General features: G+C 41.7%; 1 protein-coding gene across 5 annotated transcripts in view; it reads left to right on the forward strand.

Moving 5' to 3' along the window:
• The window catches only part of LOC137383839 (protein phosphatase 1 regulatory subunit 12A-like), a 333,936-nt gene that overhangs the window by 152,024 nt on the left and 162,290 nt on the right, over positions 1-19,622 (forward strand). For all 5 annotated transcript variants that reach the window (XM_068057118.1, XM_068057119.1, XM_068057120.1 and 2 more), the window contains one exon: positions 11,696-11,814. In XM_068057118.1, the coding sequence (XP_067913219.1) occupies positions 11,696-11,814 (119 nt within the window). The remainder of the gene's footprint in view (positions 1-11,695; positions 11,815-19,622) is intronic.

Below are 19,622 nucleotides of genomic sequence, written 5' to 3' on the forward strand. Positions count from 1 at the left end.
CATAGTTGGAAACATAAACTCCAATTAAAAGCTCATTGTGCAAAGCCAGTTTTTAAAAGTCTACAATCATCAAATCTTGCAGGACAGAAGGCCATTCATTCATACCGGATGGTTAGTGCTGTCTAATTAGTCTTACTCCCTGCTGTTTCCCTATAGCCCTGTAAATCTTCCCTTTTTAAAGTATACATCCATTTCCCTTTTGAAAGTTACTACTTAATCTGCTTCTACCACCCTCTCAGGCAGTGCATTCCAGATCATAACTTGCTAAATAAAGAAAAAAAAAACCCTCCTTCATCTCTAACATCATTTTAGTAAATCTGCTTTGTACCCTGTCCAAGACCTTGATGTCCTTCTTAATTTCTATCCAGAATTGGACACTAGCTGAGGTCTAATCAGTGATTTATAAAGGTTTAGCATAACTTTCTTGCTTTTTGTACTACGTGCCTCTACAAAACCAAGGATTTTGTATGTTTTTAGAACATTTCAGTTTTAGCAAAAGACATGAATGTCTTTCTCAGTTGGAAGAAATTGACCAGAGTTGGAGGATAGTAAGAAGAAGTACACTTTACAGTGATGAGAGTCATGTAACCAAGGCTTCCTGCTTGTACTAGCCTGCTGAGGATCAAGGCAATGCTTATTGCTGCACCATTCGTGCAACTGACATTTAAACTATGCAAATTGTTTATAGTTTCATATTCACATTTTTTCAATTTATGATTAGATTGTTAAATTGTTTGCTTCTTGTGTAGTATAGCACATAATTATCTACAAATTACAACCTTCTCTACAACTTTTCAGTGTACATATGTTATGATCCCCGTGGAGACCACCAACAAACCAAAAGAATCGAATCCACCGACTAACGCCAATTTAGGAAACAAAAACGGACAAGACTTCACTTGTATAAATTTTACTTTAACACTCAAACCAACATGAATTAAACATGTTCCTCCCACATGCCAAAGACTTGCTGGTTGATAGGTTAATTGGCCTTTATAAATTGCCCCTAGTATAGGTAGGTGGTAGGGAAATGTGGGGATGTGGTAGTAATGTGGAATTAGTGTAGGATTAGTATAAAATGGGTGGTTGATGGTCGGCACAGACTCGGTGGGCCGAAGGGCCTGTTTCAGTGCTGTATCTCTAAACTAAACTAAACTAACAGTTAAATCACAGTTGCTATATATCCTCAAGGTTACACATTAACTATCTTCTGCAACAAGGTTGTATCTCAAGTCCGTTGGCAGCCCTATGAGCAGGATGACGCTGAACCGTCACAAAGTCTTTAAGGTCTTTGAACTTTACAAGTAGATGTCCTGATCGCATCTCCCAAAATGTAAATGCTGGTTTCCACTCTATGGCAGTTTCTCCGCAATCCGAACCCCACCAATACCGCCTCCACCAAAACGGCGCACCCTTCTGTAACTTCTGTGGTTTTGCTCACAACAGTCCTGGTGGTGTAGCTTCACTGGTCTTGCCTTCTGTAACACTTTAAGGCACCAAAAGCAAGGTAGCAGCTTGTATTTTCCAAAGTCGGTTCCCAGAAAACAGGTTCCAATTCAAAGAGCTTGTCTTTTTTCAAGCCAACAGCTCGCAGCTTATTTCAGTTCAGCAGCTCTGGGAAACTTGTGGAAAAAAAACAACAACCGGCTTTGCAGCTGGCTTCCACCTTCCGGAGTTGTCTTGTAAAACTGGAACCTAAGCTCTAATCACATGATTCTGGTTTTAAAAGAAGTTTATTTTGTTAACCTGGTGCTGACCTTCCAGAACATTGAAGCTTTTTGTTTCATTTTCAAATCGGGGTCTGTCTCAAAAAACACACTTGAATCCAAAGTCATAGCACCCGACAGGTCAGCGGCATAGAACACAGATGAGGATTCCATCGCACTTCCCTCAACACCACCCCCCCCCCTTGGGAAAAAGTATGCCTTACTATAGTAAGGTTTTCTTTGAGACTATTCAAAAATCCATTAAGTTCTTAATAAACATTTTTAACGAATAGCTTATTGCATACTGTACAGATAATCTTTCCTATGTTGAAGTTACGCATATTTTTATAAAATTATCAGGCTTGACCAATAACAAAATAAAGATTAATAGGATTCAGACATGGTAAAATTTTCACTTTTCAGAGCTTTGCTTCATTCTTACACCCTTAAACTCCTGGATAGAGCATCAGCAATTAGATTGCTTTTCCCTGCAACATGTACAATTTTCTGTGTAAATGGCTGTAACAAACTCCAGAGAAACAATCTGAGGTTCTTTGTTCTGAACTTTTCCAGAAACACAAGTGGGCTGTGATCTGTATAAACCAATATTTCCCCCTGACTATTACATCTACTTGCTTTGCAACAGTTTGAAGTATAAGACTTAATGCTTCTTTCTCGATGACCAAGTACTTTGTTTGATGATTATTGAGCTTCCTTGAGAACTAGCTAAGAGGCCGTTCCATACCAACATCGTCATCTTGGAGCAGCACTACTCCTACCCCTATATCACTGACATCAATAGCCACTTTGAATACTTCATTAAAACCTGGGGCTGCAAGGACTGTTTTTCTAATTAAAATCACCGTTAACTTCTTGAAAGTTGTTTGGCTTGTCTCTGACCATTGGAGCTTCATGTATTTCTTTAACAAATTAGTCTATGGGGTAACTGCTGTGCTGAGGTTAGGGACAAATTTCTTGCAGAACCCGCACATATCTAGAAATCGTAACACTTTCTTTGTCTTGGGTGCAGAAAAATATTATCGCTTGAACCTTGGCCTCTCGTGGTAATACTTGACCTTGATCCACAATATGTCCTAAATAAGTAACTTTGGTCTTTGCAAACTCGCCCTTTGCCAGATTTTTAACCAGGTTAGCCTTGGCCAGCTCTGCAGTGTCAGACATGATCACTCCATGTGTCGCAGTACACCAAAAAGTCATCAATGTACGCTACACAATTACTCAATTCGGCAATTACCTGATTGGACAATCTCTGAAATGTGGCTGGTGCATTTTATTTCATACCAAATGACATGATTTTACATTGGAACAGACCATCTGGTGTCACAAAAGCAGATATTTCTTTGGCTTGATCAGATAAGGGGAGTTGCCAATATATTTGAAGTAAATCAATCTTATTAACAAAGACTGAGTTCTCCACCCTATCAATACAATCCTCATGCCTTGGGATCGGATAGGAGTCTGTCTTAGTTACCGCATATGCAGAAGTTTTGAGAACCGTCTGGTTTTAGTACAAAAGCAACAGGAGAACTCCGACTACTTTGACTAGGCTCAATTATATCATTACTTAACGTGTACAGAACCTCCTCTCTGACTTTTCTGACTTTGGCCAATTTACTGGGATTGAGTCTGTAGGGTTTTGTTTAATTGGTTTAGCTTCTCCTATGTCAACATAATGAATTGTCAAAGACTTATGATCTGGCATTGCTGCGCATACAGGCTGACATTTCCCTCAGTATGTCAGTTATGTTTTTGCTCTGGTGCTCAGGTGTTGTAGCATCTCATCCAGACCCTGAGTTCACTAGCTTCACTGCAGGAGGTTCAGTCTGGCAACTCAGTCTCAGACTCCATCTGGTTTATCATGTGCACCAGTGTCACCATCTACATTCTCTACCACCTGTGCTACACCTACTGGCTGACTATGCTCATGATCCTAGTACCTCTTCAGCATATTCAAATGACACAGCCTTTGACTTTTCCATCTGTTTGGAGTACTAACCAAATAGTGTTCAACTCACTGAGTTTTCTTTTGATACAATAAGGTCCACGAAACCTAGCTCTCTGATTCACTAGGCAAAGGTGACAAAACTAGCACTTTATCTTTGGTTTGAAAATGACATGCCTTAGCTGTTCTATTTGCTTGTGCCTTCATCACCTGCAAAGAAACTTTGCGATGTTTTCTGGCCATCTCACCCGCTTTTGAGAGTCTCCCTTGGAACTCTGACACATAGCTTTAGGAGGTTACTTTCCTCCTCCTATGCCAAAAATCTCTCAAGTTTAAGAGAACCCCTAACCTCATGTCCATAGACCAATACAAATGAATTGAAATGTTTAGACTAATTTGGTGTGTCCCTGGTTGCAAATAACAAAAAATGGTATCCCTTTATCCCAAAACTGGGGGTATTAAAAAAAAAAAAAGGCCTCAATCATAGTCTTTAGGGTTTGGTGATATCTCTCCAAAGCACCCTGTGGGTCATAAGCAGATGACTTGAGATGCTTCACTTCCAAACTACACATGACCTCCTGAAATATACCTGACATGAAATTTGACCCCAGTCGGACTGAATTTCTTTTGGCAACCCATACCATGTGGAAAAACTGGACTATTCCCTGAATCACAACTTTTGCTGTGATCTTTTTCAAGAGTATCGCCTCTGGAAATCGTAAGGGCAAATCCACAATGGTAAGGAGATACTTATGACCTGACTTAGTCGTAGATAAGGGTCCAACAGTCCATAAGAACCCTACTAAATGGTTTGTCAGATGCAGGTATCAGTATTAATAGGGCTGTTTTAATCGAAGGCTGTGGCTGCTCAATCATCTGATGTGTCTTACAGAAGTCGACCACATCCCTGTGCAGTCTTGGTCTGTAAAAATGCATCATTACCCAAGTCTGTCTCTTCCAAATACCCAAATGACCTGCAACTGGTATCTCATGGGCAATTCTCAAAATTTCACTGAGGTAACAAGGAGAGACAACAATTTGATGGGCTACAGCCCAGTCCTCATCACTGGACCCCTGGGGAAGTCTCCATTTCCTCATTAAAATGCCATTCTTGATATAACATTCAGGGACCTTTTCAGCTTCTGCTTCAGAACACACAGTCTGAGACTAACCCCATAAGTCAGGGTGTGCCTATTGTTCCTCAGTCAAAGACAATCTGCTAAACAAGTCACCATTGTTAACCTTGGAGCATGACCATCTAATTTCTCCATCCAAATCCTTGAGAAAGGGTTCAGCCAACCAAACCTCTAAATTGTCCTCCACAACAACCGAGTCCTTCTCATTTTGTTTAATCCTATGAGCCTGGGGTCTATTCACAACACTATCTGGGAATGTTCTGGGAAAGTCTTTATGCAAAACCTCAGTTTCAGCAAACTCAGCTGGCTTTTCCAAAACTACTGGAGGTGCCATTACCTTATTCCCAGCCAAGTAATTTCCTAGCAGAAAAATCTACACCCTCAATCGGCAAACTAGAAATGATACAGATAGTAACAGGACCAGTGACCAAGTCACATTTTAAATTAACCCTATATAAGGGAACAAATAAATAGTTTTCATCTATCCCTTGGGTTAACACATACACATTCAGCGAACTACCGGGGGAAAAAAATTCACATCACCTGCCAACAATAGTGACTGTACCGCCCCCATATCTGTAAGATTAACAGTTGACTTGCTTCATCAGACAACTATGGCAATACTTCACCCTTAAGCAGAAAAGCTCTATAACCTTTTGCAACACGATTCACTCATCAGTGAATGTGGGAGAAACTACTTGCTTGTTGTGACTGTTACCCACTAGGACAGTATTTCCTGGGGAAACACCCTTTGACGGTACACATGTAACGGGCTTGTTTTTCCACTTCCAACATTCAGCCTTCACGTTCTTTCTTGTGACAAATAGCATGTCAATCCCCGAACCAAACTTTTCCTCCTGGCTTTCTCTTTTACTAACATGTGGTTTGTCTGTCTCTTTAACTTTGCCATCTTTCTCAATAGAAACAGATCTTTTTTCTGTTATCACACTTCCTATCTCTCCAACTTCTCTGAAATTCAGTTTCCAAACTGCGGCCAGTGACTACTGCCTTTGCGAATCAATTTGCAATCATCTGTGATATCCCTTATTTTACCAACTTTATGTTCTTCTAGCTGGAGTCTTACTCCTGAAGGGACACTGTTTTTGAATTCCTCCATCAGAATCACTTCCCTAAGGTTCTCAAAGTCTTCTGCGATCTTCATCAATCTATGCTACTTAATTAGACGCCATTTCCTTCTGTCTTGCAAATTCCATATATGTCTGACCCTGTTTCTTTTTTAAATTCCTAAATTTTTGTCTGTAGGCCTCTGGTACCAACTCATAGACATTGAGAACAACAGTCTTTACTTTTGTCATGCTCACGTGCGTGATCGCCTGAAAGACATGAATGCACCTCCAAAGCTTTCCCTGCTAAAACACTCTAGGTGCATTGTCCAAGATGATTTGGGCCAATCCAGATTGATCGCAATTTTTTCATGACGCAAAGTACATTTTTACTCACTCTTCACTAAATTTGTGTTCCAAGCAAATGATCTTTGCCAAATCAAAATTGCATTGAGTTTCCTCTAGGTCATCCTCATCTTTCACCTCCAATTCACATCCACCATCTTTGAGCCCTTCCATTTGCGATTCAAGGTTGAATGAAAATTTTCACATTTCCTTTCTCTTTCTCTTCGAATTCAAGTTTTTTCGTTTCAAATTGTAATTGTCTTTTTCTCTTTCCTCTCTTGCTCTATTTGTTCTCTTTCCAATCTTATCTTTAACTCAATTTTGGCTGGTTCTATTTGAGGACGAGCAAAAACATCCTTTCTTTCAAGCTTCAAGTGAGGAACCAATTCTTGGATTATCTCTGTGTTCTTAGCCCCCGATAAGATGACCTCCAGGTTCCCTGCTATAGCCTTCAGATTTTCTTTTGTCAACTGTTTCAAGGCACTGAGACAAATCCCCTTTCTCCACAAAGGACTGAGCATCAAAGGCATTCATGTTGATTTCCTGTAGGACACAGCCAAAATAATTGTGAAATCTTGTTTGTTTAAGCACTGGAAAATTCCAGCGAACCTATTTCACAGCCTAATCTGGACCGATCCTGGACGAGACCCCAATTTTGTTATGATCCCCGTGGAAGCCACCAACAAACCAAAAGGATCAAATCCAACAATTGACCCCAATTTTGGAAACAAAAGCCAAATGGACAAGATTTCACTTTTATAAATTTTACTTTCACACACAAACCAAAACCAACAAAAATTAAAAATGAACAAACAGTTAAATCCCGTTGATAAATATCCTCAAGGCTACGCGTTAACTATCGGGTGCAACAAGGATATATATCTCACAAGTCCTTTGGCAGTCCTATGAGCAGGATGATGCAAAACCATCACAAAGTCCTTCAGGTCTTTGAACTTTTTATATAGATCTCCAGATCCTGTCTCCGAAAATGCAAATGCCGGTTTCCACTTGATGGCAGTTTCTCTATAATCTGAAGTCCACTGATACTGTCTCCCAAACGGTGCACCCTTCCGGAACTTCTGTGGTTTTGCTTACAATAGCCCTGGTGGTGTAGCTTCACTGGTCAGGCCATACTTAAGGCTCTTTAAGGCACCGAAAGCAACGGCAGCAACTTGTATTTTCCAAGGGTTATCTCCCAGAAAACCGGTTTGAATTCAAAGAGCTTGACTTTTTTTAAAAACCAACTGCTTCCAGCTTATTTCAGTTCAGGAACTCTGGGAAACTTTTTTTCAAAAAAAGTTTGCAGCCGGCTTCAATCCTCCAGAGTCGTCTTGTAAAACTGAAATCTGAGCTCCAATCACAAGATTCTGTTTTTAAAAAAATGTTTGTTTTGTTAACCTAGTTCTGACCTCCCAGAACATTAAAGCTTTTAGTTTAATTTGCACATCAGTGCCTCAAAGAAACACAAATGCTAGAAATACTCAGGAGGTCGGGCAGCATCTGTGGAGAGAAAAGCAGTCACCATTTCAGGCCAGTGACCTTTTATCATAACTTCTGATGAAAGGTCACAGACCTGAAATGTTGACTCTGCTTTTCTCTCCACAGATGCCGCCTGACCTGAGTATTTCTAGCATTTTCTGTTTGTTTCAGATTTCTAGAATCTACAGTATTTTGCTTTTGTCTCAAAAAAAAAACACGCTTTGAATCCAAGCTTATCGCACCCAACAGGTCAGCTGCACAGAATGTAGTCTGCGCACAAGGGGCTGAATTTTATTGGGGTGTTGCCGGCTGCAGCGTTGCCCTTTGAACTCAGCGCGGCGTCTGCATTTAGCGGCCAACGCCGAATCCCCTCTCCGTTTACAGAGAACACACTGACACAAATGGGAATGCACGGATGTCACAGCAATGTAAATACTTTTTTCGCTAAATGTTCCTCACCAACATGTGTGTGCTTTTCTCAGTGCGAATTACATGTGGCAGCATGTAGTGCCAATGTCACTTTGCACTGTTGGCCCTTCAGAAGAGTCAACATATGCAATAACATCATTGCCATGCCACCATTAAACATGAGCATGTTAGCTCTGCGTGCAGAGCCTGGGTGCCATCTGCCCTCCCATGTGTCTGTCATATTGTAGGCCCTCAGCGTCCTCATAGTCCGAGGAGGAATCCGCTTGACGTCTCTCCTCATCATGCCAGGCCTATTGGCTTCGTAATTGTGCAGAGCAGCAAAGAAAGGAGCTGCCGTTTTTGGCCCATAGTACAGGGCCATATCCATACAGGCATTGGAGGTGCTCTTTCAGCATGCCGATCTCCTGCTTAATGGTGGCTCATGTAGCTCGGTGGCTGGCGTTGTATCTCTACTCTGCAGCAGTGGTGGAGTCTTTCACTGGTGTCGGGAGCCATGTCTGCAAAGGATAGCCCTTAACTCCAAGATGCCACCCCTCCATCTGAGCCAGTTCTGTGAATAGCGGTGGCAGCCGGGACTGGCGCAAGACCCAGGTTTCATGGCAGCTGCCTGAGAAGCGGTCACACATTCGCTGCAAGCATCTGCGGTGTTCACATACCAGCTTCACGCAGATTGAGAGGGCTCCTTTGGTGACGTCTGCAGGTGGTAGCCTGGCAGTAGGCCTGATGGCCACATGAGTGCATTCTATGCACATTATAACCTATGTTTCTCCAGCAATGGCGCCAGAAGCAATGGCCCTCTGGGTCTGGCTGTGAGAGTCCGTCCTGAAGCGGACATCCTCACTGGCCCTCCGGCGTAGGGCATTGGTGACCTCCCTAATGCAGCAGTGCACTGCTGACTGTGTGCCCCCACAAAAGTCTCTGGTGGGCCCCTAAAAAGGCTGCAGAGGCATCAGGCTTGAGAACTGCTGCCACTATGAGGAACAAAGGCAGGGATGTCCACTGGAGCCCATGGGCTGCAGGTTATCTTTGAGCAGGGCGCAGAGACGTGTCGCCGCCCTCTCTATATGCGCAATCTCCTCTGCCACTAGTGCTCTGACATCCAATGGCATGTCTTGTGGGGCCTGTAGATGCACAGCATCTGTAATGGTGGGCTCCCCTTGGGGGCTGCTGCTCATTACCGGGGGCCTTTACGTAGATCACACCTGCCTGTTGATATTGCCACTAGTGCATACGGATCCTTGTGCAGAGGATCATACAATGTAGGATGCGCCATTCCTATTTCCATGTGATAAATAAAGTTGAACCCTGCATGTATTCGAAGGTTCCTAACAGGGCATGGATTGGTGTTGATGGGTACATCAGCTGCTTTCCTGGATTAACTATGTGGCGTGCCATGGCATTGCCCATGTTGGCCAACACTAGCGCATGTCCACATGAAGATCCTACAAGCTGAATTGATTGCCCCCACCATCCATAACACCTGAATGCTCCTGCCCTTTCTGGCACCCTCCCCACACACAGGGTGCCTGGTGTGCCATTGCCCTCTCACAAACAGAGCATACACTGTTAACAGAAGGACGGTACATGGTACCTCTCTTCATGCTAGCACAGCTTTCCTTCCAGTAATCCCAGACCCCCTCCCTTTTCAGAATGCAGAGTGTGACCCTTGCATATCCCCCCCACCCCCACTTTCCAGAATGCAGAGTTAGACTTGTGTATTCCCCCTCCCTCCTCCTTCCGTAGAGTGAGGACCCGCTGGCTTTTCAGATCGTGAACGGGACGGCACGTGGCGGCCGCCCGTTCAACGGAAAATCTGGCAGTGTCGGTGGAGAGGCAACGGGCTGCGTAATCAGCATATGTAAGTAAGTAGTACCATATGCTAATTGTGGTGCCGCCGCCATGTGGCGGTGGGGGGGGCGCACCAAGGTCCCGGTGGGCCCGTTTCGATGTCGTGGGTCGAGGCGGGCCCCTCCCTGCAGCATTTTACCGGTCCCTGTACCACAATCCGTGGCGTTGAGGGGCCGGTAAAATTCAGCCCAAGGACTCCATCACACGCATAATTACAAACTTTTAAAGCAATTTTTTTTTTAAGTGTAGCACGTTGCTGTGAATTTTTTAAAGAATTTACATAAAGTGTCGAACTGTGTCAAACATCAGTTTAGTCCATGAACTGTGTTCATATTTACAGTGTGAGGACCCTGATTCTTTAATTTCCAGATAGCCAGAATGGGTACGCGAGTAAAATATTTAGCTCCTCAAAACTGCAGACGTTATAACCAATTGAAGGAGGATGTACTGGGTCAATGAAAATCTGTTAATAAATCTGTATCATTTGTCACTAATCAGGACCCTTTGCGTTTGATAACTTGATTCTTTTAATTGGAAATGGCTAAACTCAATGATAATTAAGGTTGTTTTTTTTTTAGACAAAAGTATTTGGAAACTGAACTTAGGAATCTAGATCGTTTCTAACTTTAGGGATTTTCACATCACTATCTTTGTTTTTCCGCATTTCCCAATCTGAATCTTGACAGACAGGCTAACTAAAGTAACTATCCAATGTTTGGTTAGTCATGCATCCATCTATGTAAAAGATGTCTCATGTCAATGCTGTTAAAAAATCTTGATGTATCATTGATCCAGCAACAGCTGTTCACTAAATACATTGATCTTTGCACAGTATGTTGCCATCTGCAGATAGAACATTTTTGCTACAACTTTTCCTCCACTTTTCTTCAATCTGGTCCTAAGACATTGAAAATAAGACTTGGAAGCCTGAATGGGCAGCTGGTTTCAAAATCCTAGTTTCAAATAACTGGCTTTATGTTCTGATGGTGTGTCAGTGTGATGGATTGCTGTTGTCAAGCCTCAGCTGTGCCCTTTATTTCATATATCTGAGCAGGAAGATACCTGAATCCTTGGGACAAATTCTTCTGGACTTGGGGGCACTTCCTCATAATTCTGTTCACAGCTCAATCGTTCATCCCAAAAGCCCTCTAGGGATGGTTGGATTGAGGAGATGATGCGATTTGCGCTGTGGAAAGCTGTCTTTTTCTCAACTTTCTCCTGTTCACTCATCTGCAAAACCTTGTCCTTCATTTTGGTGGCTCTTGCTGTGGCTTGGGAAGTTAGCTGTCAAATGTTGGAAGTGATATTTATCATTGAGTACCCTGTTCTAGATACCTAGTAAGTCCAGCTCTTGTAGATACTTTAGCTGCTTCTGCCGCACTTTATATGATGGATTAATCTCTGGCCAGGGATGACTTTTCATTCAGTACAATTATTCTTGATCTATCACTTCTAATTGATTGTTTCCTTGTGTTTCTAACCACCTTGCAGTTATCATGTAAGTACTAATTTCATTAAGCCTTGAAAGTTTCATTATTTCTTGATGGGCCTGCAGTAGATTGTGAGGCTGTGTACTCTTAGCCTTGATCTTGATCTACCGTTCACATTTGCGATGTTTGAAATTATTGGAGCAATCCTCTCTAAGAGTTCCGATAGTGGGTTGAATATTTTTAAGTATGTCTGTTCAAACTAAAACTTCAAAATTTGATTTTTTTTCCTCCACAGAAAAATCAAAGCCACCTATCAAAAATAATATAAACAGCAAACTGAACAGCAGAAGCTCGCAGCTGGCTCCAACTGCAGGGCAGTCCACTCGATACACAGCCACCACTACAACAAGGAAGGTGAAATGCAACTCTGCTATCTGATTCTGTGTTTCTGGTACAGTACTTTGTATAACAAGGGGAAGGGACAGGTGAAATGATGGATTTATTATGCAGGTAACTGTCATGGGCATTGGCACAGATTAATTTACTCTCCTCCATTTTTTTTTTTACATTTTTATCTGAGCAATGCTATGGAGATCTGCTAACAAAGTTATTACTTTTTAAATTGCTTGAAATAATTTTGAAGGTAGTATTCATTTGAAAGAAAGTTCCAAAGAATTATAATTAAATAACAACTTTCATTCACATAGAGCCTTTAAATGGAAAAATATCCCAAACATTTTCGAAGTATAAGAAAAGTAAAAGCTGAGACAAAAAGGAGGTATTCGGAGGTGACCAAAAACTTAGTCGAAGAGGTGGGTTTTAAGCAGGCTGTTAAAGGATGAGTGGAAGGTTTAGAGGGTTGACAGAGGAAATTCTATAGCATGAACAACATGGGTGCCAGTCCTGGGGCGAAGGGAAGGTGGATGTGTAAGAGGCCAGAGACGGAGGAACAGAGTTTGGAAATGGTTGTAGGGCTAGAAGAGGTTAGATGAAGAAGGTGAGGCCATTAAGGAATTTTAAACACGAGAGTTTTAATTTTGAGGCGTTGCGGGAGTTGGAGCGAATGTCAGGGATGATGGATGAATGAAATCTGGTGCTGGATAGTATGTGGAGGATAAAGTTGTAGATGAGCTGAAGTTGATGGAAGATGAGAGGCTGGCTAGGAGATCGTTGAAAATAGTCTAGACTTGAGGTGACAAATATATCGATGTGCGTTTGAGCAGCATATGAGCTGAGGCAAGAGCAGAGGTGGGCAGTGTTATGGAGGTTAAAGTAGACAGTCTTTGTGATGGAGAGGATATTTGATCTGATTGCAAACAATCTTGTTTAGCCTGACTGGGATCTTTTCCTTATTTTTTGTTTGGATATGTTAGAGAGCAGGTGGGAAGTCTGTGACTGTGGCTAATATTAAGGGTGATGAATTATTGTTTAAATCACTAAGCAAAAGTATATGTTAATGCCGTTTCCATATGCTGTCAGTCTCAGTTATTCATTGCAACTACCACATCATATTAATCATATTATACATCAATATAGTTCGAGGTAGTATTTGGATTCTGTCAGCAAACATTAAATATTTTTGGATGATGTCTTTACCCCTGATTTATTTAAAGGTTGAATGCAATCCTGTGACAAATTTTTTAACTTTATAAAATGGCCACCTCTGTTCAAGCTCTCTTCCCAAATGTTTTTCCCTCGGGCTTGAGTATAGAATTCTTATTCCTGATTCATTCCACTTTTTGTTAAGCTATCGGGAGCTGAGTTTTAACAACTGTGTGTGTCATATTCTCATATGTTCAATTGTAAGGTCAGCGAGTTTATTAAAGTCACTGTAGGACCAGTTCTGTCTGGTAAGGCCATTTCTGGAGTTGACCTGTGAAGGTGATATCAATTCTTTGATTTTTGAAATTGCTGCTATTTCTGACTTGGAACAGAAGGACATTTTATTTGAACAGTTTTGTTTTCAAAACAGAGCATTGACGGTTGTAAGTCTTAGCAGCACTGTAGTAGTCATGATTCTATTAATTACTGTACTAAGATGGTAGCATTTTCAATTTAAAATTACATGACCCATCAAAGTAGTTTCATATTCAAATCAATAGTATTCACAAAAATTAGCTTAGCAGAATTCTTTGTAAAAGCATTGCCATTTTAATTGTTTTTAAACTATTAAAATGGCAGTATGAGTGAATTCAAAACTCATTTCTTTATTATGATACTGCTGAGACTCCTCAGTCATTTCAGGATTCTCAGCAGTGTAACATTTTTTTTTAAGTGTACATTCGTGCAGTTTGCATGCCAGCTTGATTTTTATTTACATATCTACACAGCCATGCAGGAATTTTGGCTCCTTGAACATTACTGAAAATAACATTGAAATACTTAATTTATTTATTGAACCTATATTTAATAGAGACAGTGAAGCAGAGCATGAGTGTGCTGTATCACTGAACGATGACACTCTCGTATGCATCTGTGATTTCACATTCAAATTACTTTCAGAGGAAAATGCTAAGTAGGTATCGAGGTCTTCCCTCTAGGATAAGATGGTCAGTAGGAGAGCTGATTTGAAATTGCCAGTGGAATGTGATACGACTAGGTGAGTAGGGCGTCTAGGGGTTCCCTCTCAGCCTTTACCTGGTTTAATTGTAATAGGGTTTATTTTTTAAAACGCCGTGTTTTAGCTCCCCCTCAATGAATCCTTGTTCACCGCTTTCCAATTGTAAGGCAAAGAAATCAATTAGGCAGGTTTTCTTACATTTAAGCAAGAAAGGTGGAAGTTTATTAATCTTAAACTCTAATCCAGTTAAAGACTACAAATAGGTGACGAAACTACGCTAGCATGCATACGCGATAAACACACATGCAGATACAGACAGAAAAAGTAGAAAGAATAAAGGGGAAAAGTTTGAGGCAATAGCTGGTTGTATTTACAGTCCTTTGAGTTCAATGTCTTTTGGTTGCCGGTAAGTCTTGCTGTTCGTTGGGGCCCAGTGCACACTTTAACTTGTTTCGGTGTAGGAGTCTTTTCTCTCTTGAGGTTTAAGCAACTTCAGTGGGTCCGGAGGCTTGTGAGAAAGCGAGAGGGAGCCAGCCATCTTCCAGGTTCAGTTACAATCTGCAGTCTGTCTTCAAACTGTCCTGTGAGCACAATTCAAAGCTCCAAGTTAGGCAGCAGGGAGACCACAGAGAGAGAGAGAGAGAGAAAACACAGTGGGAGCAGAGGTTTAAAAAGTGCGCCAAAAGGAACAGAGTTGGAGACCACAGAGAGAAGAGGGTATTTTAAGGGAGTAAAAACCAAGAGAAAAAAAAGTGACATTACAAGAAAACTAAGTTCATTGGTTGGTAAGTAACTGCTAGTTGAATTACCTATTCTAAGTTGATTTCAGATTAAAGGTGAATAGGAGAAATATTTTACAGATTTAAAAACTAAGGACCAGTCAGAAATTTAAAAAACAAATTAAAATCTAATTAAATAAAATAAAGATTCAGGGTCAGGTGATGTGTTATACCTGCATGATGTGGGAGCTGGTGAACCCCATTGTGGTTCCTAGTGACCACATCTGTAGCAAGTGTTGGCTGCTCGAGGAACTCCGGCTCAGAGTTGATGAGCTGGAGTCTGAGCTTCGGACGCTGCGACACATCAGGGAGGGGGAGAGTTACCTGGACGCTGTGTTTCAGGAGACAGTCCATGCCCCTTAGCTTAACTACCTTGAATTCAGCCAGTGATCAGGAGGGTGTGACTGAGTGAGGCAGGTAGAGGGATCCAGGAAGTAGTGTTGCAGGAGCCTCAGCCCTTGTCCTTGTCCAACAGGTTCGAGATTCTTGCTCCCTGTGTGGATGAGAGCAGGGACAGTAGGGAGGATGAGCAAACTAACCATAGCACCGTGGTACAGGGAGCCATTCAAGTTGGGGGAGAAAAGAGAAATGTTGTCGTAATTGGGGATAGTATAGTTAGGGGCATAGACACTGTTCTCTGTGGCCAGGATTGAGAGTCCCGAAGGCTGTGTTGCCTACCTGGTGCCAGGGTTCAGGATATCTCATTTGGGCTGCAGAGGAACTTGGAGTGGGAGGGGAAAGATCCAGTTGTTGTCCACGTTGGTACCAATGATATAGGTAGAATGAGGATAGAGGTTCTGCTGAGGGAATATGAGCAGCTAGGGGCTAAATTAAAAAGCAGAACCGAAAAGGTGGTAATCTCCTGATTACTACCTGAACCACGAGCTAATTGGCACAGGATCAATAAGATTAAAGAGTAAAGGTAAATGCATGGCTCAAAGATTGGTGTGGGAGAAATTGGTTTGAATTTATGGGGCATTGGCACCAATACTGGGGAAGGAGGGAGCTGTTCCGATGGGACGGGCTCCACCTGAATTATGCTGGGACCAGAGTCCTGGTGAATCGCATAACTAGGGCTCTATTTAGGGCTTTAAACTAAATGGGGAGGGTTCAGTTGCATGGAAAATTAGGAAGTCCAACTTAAAGGAGAAGGTAGGAGTGCAGGTTAGTGATGAGGCTGATTGTTACCAGAAAATAAAAAGTTGGGACAGAACGTATGAATGCCAAGGAATCGTACAAGAGTAAGGAAATTTGATAATAGAACAAACTTAAAGGCTTTGTATCTGAATGCACAAAGCATTCAGAATAAAATTAATGAGTTAACAGCGCAAAGAGAGACGAATGGGTATGGATTTAGTGGTGATTACTGAGACGTGGTTACAGGGACACCAGGTTTGGAAATTGAATATCCAAGGGATCTCAGTATTTCGGAAGGATAGACAGGAAGGAAAAGGAGGTGGTGTAGCTTTGTTAGCAAAAGAAGAGTTCAGTGCTGTCCTGAGAAATGATGTGGGCACTGGAGATCAAGATGTAGAATTAGTCTGGGTAGAAATAAGAAATAGCAAGGGAAAGAAGTCTCTGGTGAGAGTAATCTATAGGCCCCCAAACAGTTCCACAGTGGGGCACAGTATAAACTAGGAAATACTGGGGGCTTGTAAGAAAGGTACGGCAGTAATCATGGGTGATTTTTAATATGCATATAAATTGGATTAATCAAATTGGCAAGAGTAGCCTCGAGGCAGAGTTCATTGAATGTATTACAAATTGTTTTTTGGAGCAATATGTTGTGGCACCAACCAGAGAGCAGGCTATTCTAGATTTGGTATTATGTAATGAGGTGGGATTAATTAATCTCATAGTTAAGGATCCTCTCTGGAAGAGTGATCATAGCATGCTAGAATTTCAAATTCAGTTTGAGGCGAGGCAGGAAGACTAAAAGGTAGGATAGTTGATGAGCAGTGGCAGATGTTTAAGGAGATATTCAATTTCTCCCAACTAAAATATATTTCAGAGAGGAAGAAAGATTCTATGAGGGGGAAAAACATCCATGGCTAAGCAAGGAAGTTAAGGATAACATAAAGACAAAAACTAAGGCATACGATATTGCAAAGGCCAGTGGCAGGCTGGAAGATTGGGAAACATTTAAAGATCAACAAAGAGTTACTAAAAAAGTAATGAGCAAAGGTAAATTATGAAAGAAAACTAGCACAAAATATGAAAACAGATAGCAAAAGCTTCTATAAGTATATGAAAGGGAAGAGAGTAAATAAAGTGAATGTTGGTCCCTTGGAGGATGAGAATGGGGAGTTGAGAGTGGGGAACACAGAAATGGCGGAGACACTAAATCAGTATTTTGCCTCACTTTTCACGGTGGAGGATACTAGTACCATCCCAATAGTAACAAGTAATACAGAGGTTATAGAAAGGGAGGAACTTAGAACAATCATCATCACTAGGGATAAAGTATTGAGCAAACTATTGGGATTGAAAGCAGACAAGTCCCCAGGGCCTGATTGCCTACATCCTTGGGTCTTGGAGGAAGTGGCAGTGGAAATAGTGGATCCATTGGTTATAATAATCCAAAATTCCCTGGATGCGGGAAAGATTCCAGTGGATTGGAAAAATGCTAATATAACGCTCTTATTCAAAAAGGGGAGGGAGGCAGAAAGTATGAAACTATAGACCAGTTAGTTTAACATCTGTCGTTGGAAATTGTTAGACTCCATTATTAAGGTAGTAATACCAGGGCATTTAGAAAGTCAAAACACAATCCATCAGAGTCAGCATGGTTTTATGAAGGGTAAATCGTGTTTGACTATTTTGCTAGAGTTTTTCGAAGATGTAACAAGTAAAGTGGATAATGGGGATCCTGTAGATGGAGTTTATCTGGACTTCTCGAAGGCATTTGGTAAGGTGCTGCACAAAAGGTTAATACACAAGGTAAGATCACATGGGATTAGGGGCAATTTTATTAGCTTGGATAGAGGATTGGCTAACCAACAGAAAACAGGGTTGGGATAAATGGGTCCTTTTCTGGTTGGCAAGATGTAACTAGTGGGGTGCCACAGGGTTCGGGCCTCGGGCCCCAACTATTTGCAATCTATATTAATGACTTGGATGCAAGGATAGAAGGTACGATAGCCAAATTTGTGGATGACATTAAAATAGGTGGGATAGTAAGTTGCAATAAAGAAATATGAAATTTACAAATGGATATGGTTAGGTGAATGTGGATAAGTGTGAGGTTATCCATTTTTGTCGGAAGAATAGAAAGGCAAATTATCTAAATGGAGAGGAACTTCAGCTTCGGTGCAGAGGGATATGGGTGTCTTCGTGCATGAATCGCAGAAAACTAATATGCAGGTGCAGCAGGTAATAAGGAAGGCAAATGGAATTTTGGCATTTATTGCTAAAGGAATAGAGTATAAAAGTAGGGAAGTGTTGCTGCAACTGTACAAGGCATTAGTGAGACCGCACCTGGCGTATTGCATACAGTTTTGGTCCCCTTACTTGAGGGATGTAGTTGCATTGGAGGCAGTTCACTAGATTGATTCCAGAGATGAGGGGTTTGTCTTATAAAGAGAGATGAGTTCAGAAGAATGAGAGGAGATCTAATTGAGGTATGTAAGATGATTAAGGGGATTGACAAAGTAGACGTAGAGAGGAAGTTCCCTCATTTGGGGCAATCTAGAATGAGAGGTCATAGTTTTAGGATAAGGGGTAGCAGATTTAAAACAGAGATGAGGAGAAATTACTTCTCTCAAAGGGTCGTGAGTCTGTGGAATTCACTACCCGAGTGCGGTGGATGCCGGGACATTGAATCAATTTGAGGAGATAGGCAGACAGATTTTTAATTAGTAATGGGTTGAAGGGTTATGGAGAATGGGCAGGAAAGTGGAGTTGAGGCCAAGATGAGATCAGCCATGATCGTTTTGAATGGCAGAGCAGGCTCGAGGGGCTGAATTGCCTACTCCTGCTCCTTGTTCTTGTTAGTCATGTGACTAACTGTTTAAACAAACTTCTGCGTTTGTGGATTGCAGTGCTCTCGGTGGGGAGGTGTAGTGCTGTCTCTTACGCCGACAAGATGTGGATCGCCATTGCCCAGCCCAATCTATGTTAATTGAATCCGTGAGCAATTACTTTGTCTCTCCAAGCACTGTCTCTTAGTATGCAAATGTCCTGCAGCCAAATGTCTGGCGATCCCCAAGTTATTTCTTCACTCCAGCAACAGTTTAAAGTTAATGTTCATTTGACAAAATTAATATGCCTCATTCTTGGCAGGTGGGGGTCTTCATGACAAATGCATGTACTATTCTGTGGTGCACTACATTCAACTCTTAAAATATGTGCCTTTACTTTTTTTATGCCTGCCAAAGTGTATTTTTGCCTTCATTTTTGAGCACTGTGATGTGCTATTTTTCTCACTGATGTACCCTATCTTTTCACATCTTCCATTGTAGCTTACAAGAACATTTGTTTTCCTGGTGCTTCCTTCCATTTTTTCCCCCTCAGCACCTTTCACTTAATCCCAATATTTGGCCGGAAGATTCTTTTTGTGGCAGTGGGGAAGGATGGTCTTCAAGGTGTTCCCGACCTATTCATTTTTTTTTGCAATACAGCACCTGCAGCTGAGCGTGGTTGGGTGAGCTGAATCTAGTTCTTCGCCGTTGTTCCGTAGCCAGTTGTTAAGATGTTCATACGATCATCTAGGATCATTCCCTCAGACTTCCTTGCTATTCTTTGGGAAAGCATCCGATTCGCTGCACAACACCATTGCCATGATCATTAACTCAGCTTGTTGTGGAGCAAGGCTGAAATCCGCATCCCACCACCCTGTCAAGTAGCTGATTGGTATGGTGCTTTGTTATCAAGCCGCAGTTTAC

This window comes from Heterodontus francisci, chromosome 25, assembly GCF_036365525.1.
Source record: "Heterodontus francisci isolate sHetFra1 chromosome 25, sHetFra1.hap1, whole genome shotgun sequence".
NCBI lineage: Eukaryota > Metazoa > Chordata > Chondrichthyes > Heterodontiformes > Heterodontidae > Heterodontus > Heterodontus francisci.